At 45.9% G+C, this 9093-nt stretch overlaps 2 protein-coding genes across 2 annotated transcripts in view; both read right to left on the minus strand.

Annotated features, from left to right (window-relative positions):
* Positions 1–4784, minus strand: part of LOC104679501 (adhesion G protein-coupled receptor E1) — a 19904-nt gene extending 15120 nt beyond the window's left edge. The window contains exons 1-2 of the mRNA XM_030936663.1: positions 4712–4784; positions 242–309 (exon numbers count right to left, since the gene is read on the minus strand). Coding sequence (XP_030792523.1) covers positions 242–309; positions 4712–4784 — 141 coding nt within the window. The remainder of the gene's footprint in view (positions 1–241; positions 310–4711) is intronic.
* Positions 4785–6880: 2096 nt separating this feature from the next.
* On the minus strand, positions 6881–8858 carry LOC104679494 (putative methyl-CpG-binding domain protein 3-like 5). The gene is made up of 2 exons (XM_010385099.2): positions 8785–8858; positions 6881–7463 (listed from the first exon to the last, which is right to left on the minus strand). Exons 1-2 carry the CDS (start codon positions 8827–8829, stop codon positions 6882–6884), a joined length of 627 nt encoding a protein of 208 aa, XP_010383401.2. The 5' UTR covers positions 8830–8858; the 3' UTR covers position 6881.
* Positions 8859–9093: the final 235 nt, after the last annotated feature.

Consider the following 9093-nt stretch of genomic DNA (forward strand, 5'->3'; position numbering starts at 1 on the left):
AAAAAAAAAAAAAAAGAAAAAAGAAAAGAAAAAAGAAAAAAATTCAATGAGGAGAGGATGGTTTGTTATACACCCAAGGCCAACTGAGACACTTCCCAAGGTATGCTGGAATAAGTTATTTGCACTCATGTTGTCAGACATGGTATTATTTAACTTTGCCTCCCAAACGCAGCTGATTGGAACATGGATTGGTCCATATGGCAAACAACAACTTATGAGATGGCCAAGAAGATAAGCGTACCTTCAAATAGTTCTGTATATTGAATACTGACTGACGAATCCATTCAGCCAGTGTCTCTCTTGAGGAATCTGAAAGTCCCGGAAAGGGATACAGACAGCAGCATGACTCATGAGCCGCAGTGAACAAATTAAGAAATAACAAAAGCAGAAGCCATCGGATAGGAAAATGATGACCTTCCTCTCTAATCTCTACGTCAGGTATCTCACCTTGCCTCGGTAGAGCAGTACAGTACACTGCCACCATCACAGAAACCAGCCCATTTCAAAACCCAAGGGAGTAAATGTTCGGTCTAGGAACATTTGATATGGCCTGGTCATTTCCCAAACTTTAACAAGCATTTAACAATTCACTTTGGGCAATTGTGAAAAACACCTGTTCTCCATCCTTCTACAACCAGCCCTGTGCATTGAGAGGCTTCCCTGTATGTTCTGGATCATGAGGCACTTGCATGCTCTGCTGTGAAGCTGGATTTGACCAATGTTAGCCCTGGAAGAAGAAAAGAGAGCTGGTGCAGCAAGAGATGTGGTGTTTACTTCTCCAGCCTCCTCTTCCCCTGCACCATTGCACATTTGGGCAGTGGTTGGGTTTTTCTGCTGCAGGCTAAAGCCCTTTCCAGGTTCTTATAAATGCTCCCTCCCTTCATGCCTTCAAGTCAACGAGTGGTAAGAGATCACCCACATTGCTAATCCCAGGGTGCCTCACCATCCTCTGTTGATTTCCCTTAGCCCTACCCCCACCTAAATAAACAGTCCTTTCATTAAACTGCCCTTATTTAACTCATTTGAGGGGGCAGCTGTTTCTTCCCATGTCACCAATTAATACACACTTCGGTCCTGATTCTGCTTATTCTAGCTTTCTTATCAATTGTCATAGAAGAGGAAACTCTTACTTCAAGAAAAGAAGAAAACACCATTCTTCGACCAACACGTGGAAGTGAATCACAAAACACAAATATCACTTCCTCCTTTGCCAGTCATTTAAAAGGAATTGTTTCTCAGCCAACTTCCCATGCCTTGAAATAGTGGTGTTCAGTATGTGAACTGGCTGGAAATATGGTGTAGGTGGTCCACTTGGAAAGAATGGGATACAGGAATCAGAGCTTAGAACCTGGGCTTTATCAGAATGGCAGCCCAGACTTGATGCCTAAAAGGTTGTGTTCAGTGGTTCACACATATGATCTTTCTTGCCGGTTCACTGGGCACCAACAGAATTATGCCCTTAGATAATATTGTCACCTTTGTCTCTAACAAACCTCTTATGCTAAGTGTGCTTGGTGCCTGAGATGGTATTAAAACATGGCCCCACACTTCCTGACATTCTTTACTGGAGAGCTGAAGTCTATGTCTTGTCTTCTTGTATCTGGGCTTTGTAACTTCTTAACTAGTAGAACTGACAATAGAAAATAACTGTATGTAGCCGGGCACGGTGGCTCACGCCTGTAATCCCAGCACGTTGGGAGGCCGAGGCGGGCAGATCACGAGGTCAGGAAATCGAGACCATCCTGGCTAACACGGTGAAACCGCGTCTCTACTAAAAATGCAAAAAATTAGCCAAGCGTGGTGGTGGGCACCTGTAGTCCCAGCTACTTGGGAGGCTGAGGCAGGAGAATGGTGTGAACCTGGGAGGTGGAGCTTGCAGTGAGCCGAGATCGCGCCACTGCGCTCCAGCCTGGGTGACTGAGTGAGACTCTGTCTCAAAAAAAAATGGAGTGTTTAAAGGAAGAGATGTGGATAATGTCCCCTTTCCTAGAAGCAGGCTAAAAATCAGCCTTAAAATGTTTATAGGCTGGGAGCGGTAGGTTAAGGCCGAGTGCGGTGCCTCACGCCTGTAATCCCAGCACTTTGGGAGGCCGAGGCGGGTGGATCACCTGAGGTCAGAAGTTCGAAACCAGCCTGGCCAACATGGTGAAATCCCGTCTCTACTAAAAATACAAAAATTAGCCAGCGTAGTGGCAGGCACCTGTAATCCCAGCTACTCAGGAGACTGAGGCAGGAGAATCGCTTGAACCCCAGAAGAGGTGGTTGCAGTGAGCCGAGATCATGCCACTACACTCCAGCCTGGGAGACAGAGTGAGACTCCATCATAAAAAAAATAAATAAAATAAAATAAAATAAATAAAATAAATAAAATAAAATAAAATAAAATAAAATAAAATTATAATCATGGCTCGGACTAGGGCAAGAGGAGAGAAGCACCCAGTTCAGGTACAAAATTTAAGGAGGCACTAAAAATTAAGTAAGCAAGGCAAATATTGTTTCAATGCAATATTTTAAAAACTCAATGCAAAACCAGCGTGGCCAATAAGGTGAAACCCCGTTTCACCATGTGAATACAAAAAAAAAAAAAAAAAATACAAAAAAATACAAAAAAAAACAAAAAATACAAAAAATACAAAATACAAAATACGAAAAATAAATACGAAAAAAATACAAAAATGCAAAAAAAAAAAAAAAAAAAAAGGCCAGGTATGGGGACACAAGCCTGTAATCCCAGCTATTCAGGAGGCTGAGGCAGGAGAATCACTTGAACCTGCAAAGCAGAGGTTGCAGTGAGCCAAGATTGTGCCACTGCATCTAGCCTGGTCCACAGAGTGAGACTCTGTCTTAAAAAAAAAAAAAAAAAAAAAAAATCAATGCAAGAAAATTCATGATAAATAACCAGTTCCAAAATCTGACAGTGCTTTGCCAGCTTGTAATGGACATTGAGGCAAACGGAAACATGGGCACCTCTCTATGCAGACATTTTTAATGTGTTTGTTTTCATTGTCTATATTTAAGATGTTCAACAGGATGCTTCGATATAATAAAAGGATAACTATAGTTAAGTGAATTACCATTTTCATTATCTCGTGTAGCTACCTTTTGTGTGTGTGCAAAAGTATCCAAAATTTATTTTAGCAAATTTCCACTTCACAATACAATATTAACTATTGTCCTACACCTGATCTCTGGACTTATTCATCACACATAGCTGCAATTTTGTGCCCTTTGACCTCTATCTCCCTGTTTCTCCTCTACTCCATCACCACCTCAGTAACCACCATTCTATTCTCTTGTTCCCATGTATTTGATGGTTTTCTGAGATTCCATATATGTGTGAGATCATGTAGTATTTGTATCAAGAAGAAGAAAGAAGAAAGAAAAGATAAGAGAAAGAAAGAAAGAAAGAAAGAAAGAAAGAGAAAGAAGAAGAAAGAAAGAAAGAAAGAAAGAAGAAAGAAAGAAAGAAGAGAAAGAAGAAAGAGAAGTTGGCATCAGTCATATTGCACACATGGAGGGGAAGCTTCAGGAGCAAGAAGACAAAAATAAAAGGGAACATCAATGTTTCCTTTGAAGTGTCTGCAAAACCATAAGTCTGAGCAAAAGGGGAACTTGTGGCACCAGACAGGTGTGTGCATATATCGTGTGTGTGTGCATATATCATGTGTGTATGCATATATCATGTGTGTGCATATATTATGTGTGTGTGCATATATCGTGTGTGTGCATATATCATGTGTGTATGCATATATCATGTGCGTGCATATATCATTACACATTTGTAAAACAGAGTGTAAAAAATAAGTGAACTGAAATGTATCTGCTTTGTTTTTTTCTTGTACTTTTGGTGTCATCTCTAAAATCACTGTGGGTTTTTATGACCTTAGATATGGATCATAAAATATTACCCTTTGTTTGCTTCTAAAAGTTTTCTAGTTTCAAAGTTTATCTTTACGACACTGGTCGATTTTGAGTTGATGTTTGTGTATCATACACGGCAGCAGACTAGCACTTTCTGGCCCCTTGTTAGCTGTTGTTTCATTCATTTTTCTATATCCTGTGAGGTAGGAGTCCAAAATCATTCTTTTGCAGTTGGATATCCAGTTGTAGTGAGCTTTTGAGCCTGAATCAGTTCTCTCAGCGATCACACCGTCTCCCAATTGAAAACAACTAAGGCGTTCTCAAGTTTCCATGGAGACAGGGGCCACATGACCGCAATCTGGCCAATCAGCAGATCCCGTCCTCTTTGGCCACAGTGATTGGCTAAGGCCTGCTCATGTGACACACTCTGTATCAAAGGTCAGGCTGTTGTCGTGGAAACATCCGGGAGGAGAAGATCTATTTCCATTAGGCTGCTGGGGCTCTGGGTGCCATCTTGTCACCTTGGAGGAAGAGCCCACCTGGGAATGACATCAACTCAGAGGGAAGTCAGCAGAGGCAAGAGGCCGGGAGAGGTGATTCCTAGTGACATCATCTGGCTCCTGGGTGCAGCCACAGTGGAGTTGGCCTCGAATGTTGTCCCTGGCATGGAAGTGACCAGAGGTCGCCCGCACATGTCAGCAGACACCTCCAGCCGTGTCATTTTTGCTTCTCGTTAGCAAAGTTTGTAGGTGTAGTATTCTCAGTTGGCATTCCTAGCTGAGATGTGTAGCTGGGAGGTCTCCACCCTGTGGGGCCTTGGGACCACTTCTGCCTCCAAGGAGACCCTTACTGATGATCATAGGCTCCTCAAGGTCATCAGCCAGGGCGGCTTTGCAGAAGTCAAGGCAGCTGGCCCAGCACATTCTCACTGGGACCGAGATGGCTGTGGAGGTCACCCCAACAGGGCAGCAGGGCTCCTGCAGCCTCCAGCGTCTGTACCGCAGGGTCCATATGATGAAGGCCCTTCATTGCCCGAAGATCATCAGACTCCTGTGGCTGGCGCCCAGAACAGACTGTTTCTACTAGTGGATTAAGCCAGCTCGAGAGAGCTATCCAACTTCACCCTCCAGTTCTCCTCCTTGAAGGGGGAAGAGGCCCAGGGCAAGTTCCAGCAAATAGGGTATTCCGTGCAGTGAGGCTTCCAGAGGAAAATTATCTACAGGGTTCTGAAGCCAGAGAACTTCCCTGAGGAGGCTGAGCACGACATGGAAACAACAGACTCTGGCTTGGATACCAGATTCACCGTAGACTGAAAGCTGAGCCCCTGTGGTGGGAGCTCCTCTTACGCAGCCTCGGAACTGTTCTGGACACAAAAGTACAGTGGACCCTGGTGGGCAGGTGGAGCTGGGAGTCACTGTCTACACCATGGTGGCCGGGGCCTGCCATCTGTCGGACAGACTTTTGTGGGGCTGAGGACGACACTAATACTGTGTGAATGATGACAGGAGACCCCGTTTCTCATTTCCATAGAACTAGAACGCCTCATAAACTCATTTCTGGCCCTTGACTCCAGGGAGAGGCCCTCACTAGCCCTCATCATGGGGCGTTCATGGGTCAGGAAGAGACACTAGCCCAAGGCTATACTGGGAGGTATTACCCAGTCACCCGGAGTCTGGAAAGCGCTCCTGATGTCCCTGGGAGATGAGGCAGACCACGTCCCATCCTTGTAGGAACAAAGGTGCGATGATACCATGGCCTGCTACCAGATCCTGGGCTGCGGGAAACCCGAGGTGCGGGGCTCCATCATCACAGTGAAGCCTCTTGCCTTCAGCAGATCCTACTACCTGTCGCCATTCTCCCCATCATCTGAAAGAAACTCCTTTAATAAGTATTAAACTTCTACTGGAAAAAAGTCAATGAGTGAATAAGATACCATCGTCTTAACAAACTGTATTTCTAAGGTGAATGAATAAAGCTGTGGCCTCCACAAGGACTTTTTTTCTTTTCTTTTTGAGACAGAGTTTCACTGTTGTCACCCAGGCTGGAGTGAAATGGCCTGATCTCGGCTCACTGCAACCTCCGCCTCTCGGGTTCCAGCGCTAAATTTTATTTGCATTTTTAGTAGAGGCGGGGTTTCTCCATGTTGGTCAGGCTGGTCTCGAACTCCTGACCTCAGGTGATCCACCTGCCTCGGCCTTCCAAAGTGCTGGGATGACAGGCATGAGCCACTGTGCCCAGCCATGCATTCTTGTTTAAACCATTGGCTGCTTATGAGTCTGCTATTTAATTTCCACATCTGAATTTTCCAGCATTCTTTTTATTGTAAATTTCCAGCGTCTTTCTAGAGCAATCATAGAAGATACTTTGTATCTTCAGTCAACAACATTCAGACATGTGGCAATTAAATAGCAGACTCATAAATAGCCAATGGTTTAAAGAAGAATGCATGACTGGGCATGGTGGCTCATGCCTGTAATCACAGCACTTTGGGAGGCCGAGGCGGGTGGATCACCTGAGGTCGGGAGTTTGAGACCAGCCTGACCAACATGGTGAAACCCCTGTCTCTACTAAAAATACACAATTAGCCAAGCGTGGTGGCGCCTGCCTGTAATCCCCACTACTCGGGAGGCTGAGGCAGGAGAATTGCTTGAACCCGGGAGGCAGGGGTTGCAGTGAGCCGAGATCGTGCCATTGTACTCCAGCCTGGGGAACAAGAAGGAAACTGTCTAAAACAAAAAAATAAACAAAGAAGGAAAGAAAGAGAAAGAAAAGAAAACCTAATTAAAATCACAGTAAACAGACATTGAGGTGTACATGTAAAGGTCTCCCTCTTTGCCTCACGAAACCCAGTTTCTCACCACAAAACTATCCACTCCTTACAGTTGTTGCCTTTCAAATGCTTTTAATAAAGAACAGGTGGGGAAGTACAAAGTGTAACAATTCAGAGTAGGAAAGAGGACCAGCATCCAACTCTGAAGCCATACCCCCAACAGCTTCTCAGTGCCCCCTCCTCCTGCAGTTCATCCACCTGTCAGCATTTCTGCCTGCCTGGCCAGCCTGTCCGCCTGCAAGGCCCTGGCCAGTCTCTCCCTGGCTTTCTTCACCCTCCTGGCCTGTCTCCGGATATCTGCACGAGTCACCAATTGGCCAGAGAGGGGCGGTGGGAGCTGACAACCCACTCCTGGGGTTGGCCCCCCTGCCACAGCTGGAAACTGCCCAGCGGTGGGCTCGGGCAGCCTGTGCACACGCTCAGATCCAGTCCTGTCCAGAGATTCACCGGCCATCCCCGGTGCGAGGATACTTAAGACGTTCTCCAATTGCAGTGGACTTGCACCTTCGCCTTGGCTGCTGCAGGTCTGCAGGGCCTGCATTCTCCGGTAGGCGCAGAGTTGCTGTGGCTTCTCCAGGTGCTCCTCCCCTTTTCTGCGTCTGACCTGGTTGTCAGGATGAGACCTGATCCTTGTCACCGGCTTCGGGAAGATGCAGCTGGTGAGTCTCATGGGGAGAGCAGACCTCGCAGCTCGTCTCCGATGGGCCTTGGCCATGTGGATTTCTCGTTTCTTCTGTAAAGCCCAGGGCATCATGTTTCTTTTGAGCTTCCCCTTTCAAAAGAAAAGAAAAGGTGACATTTCAACCAAATGGAGGCTGGAGAAGCTCAGCTCTGGGGGGATTCTCTCAGCTCAGTGGAATCTTCCCACCAGCCTCTCTGTCTGGGGAAATGTGTCTCAAATGGCACCGTACATCCTCAGCACCCGCAGGGTGTGTTAAACTCAGATCTCTGGACCTGAACCCAAGTAAGTCTGGGGTGGACCCTAGAGTCTGCATTTCTCCACGTGATGCTGATGCTGCTGGCAGGAGTTCCAGGCACTGACACTGGGTCTGGGACCTCACTGGGCTGATGCGAGTCAAGGACTAAATGCTCAAGGTCATGACCCAGGGCCAGTTCCAGACCTTGTCCCTCCTCATCCTCCTCGGAGGACACCCGTGCTCTTCTCTTCCCTGCCACTGTCAGCTACACACATGCTGGTGCCTCCAACAGGTCCCCAACAGGTCACCGGGATCCCAGACTTCCCTGTGAACCAAGACCTCACATCTCTCTGCATCTCTTGCTGCTGTGCTTCAGGACACACCATCATTTTCATAGCTCCTTGACTCCCTGGTCTCCAAAGACATGGTGCCCTCGCCAACCCTTAAATACTCACTGCCACAGCCGGATCCCATCTTCACCTGAGCGCCTCCTGCTCCTGAAGAGAAACCTCAGAAACACCATGTTTGCTTTCTGTTTCTGATAAGCTCAATTAACTAGAGTTGTACCATGAGGGAATCTTTTGATGACGAACCGGGAAAGATGATTAAGTTCTTCCTAAGATTTGAAATCCTTTCTTGCTCTAACTCAATTGGAAGAGTCTAGTCTCATAAAGCTGTTTCAGATACAGACTTTATCAGGGCACTTTCTACTTTAAAGGCTTCGTTTCTGTCCTTCTCATTTCACTTCCGTCGTCCTGGCATCAAGATTAACACTACCCCTTACACGACCTAAGATGTTCCCCTTTGGAGGGAAAATTGTTTAGTCCCCTTAGTTACAGGGCACCTATGATGTGCCAAGCTGTACGGTAGAACCCCTGATCCAGAAGTAAACTTTGTAAGGCACCGTTCTGTTGATTTTCATCTTGGTGAGAAGGAAGACGTAATAAACACACTATCAACAAATTTCTGATGGAATCGAAGCTATTATCCCCATATAGTTTCATGGGCAAAAATGAGAATACTTTGAATATTATTCAACAAATATTAACACCTAAGGTATAACTTTCCACAACATCTAGTTTTAAGAACAACTCACTGCTAACTGTAAAGATGTTTTACAGAAAGAAAAAGGACACAAATGGACATTCTTGTGGTCAATAAAAATCCCGTACTCACCAGAACAGGTGGTCTTGGAAAAGAGGTGAATGCAGGCTCTCCCATAGCTGTAGAGTTTCTCTTGCTGACCCCACTCCTGAGATGCAGACAGCCCGTGGCTTGCTGGAAAATGCAGTGACTTCTGCATCTGGCTCCTCTTTTATAGAGAAAGGGAGTGATAACCCAATCAGTGGATAATCCACAGGGAACACCCTGTCTCGGCCCATTGGATTTGAGGCATTTCTAAATCTTTATACAGAAACCAATGTGGTGTTACCGACACAGAGTGTTAGTAGAAAAAGAATTTAATATGTGTGTGTGGCGAGGTGG

This window comes from Rhinopithecus roxellana, chromosome 8 (genome assembly GCF_007565055.1).
Source record: "Rhinopithecus roxellana isolate Shanxi Qingling chromosome 8, ASM756505v1, whole genome shotgun sequence".
NCBI classification, from domain to species: domain Eukaryota; kingdom Metazoa; phylum Chordata; class Mammalia; order Primates; family Cercopithecidae; genus Rhinopithecus; species Rhinopithecus roxellana.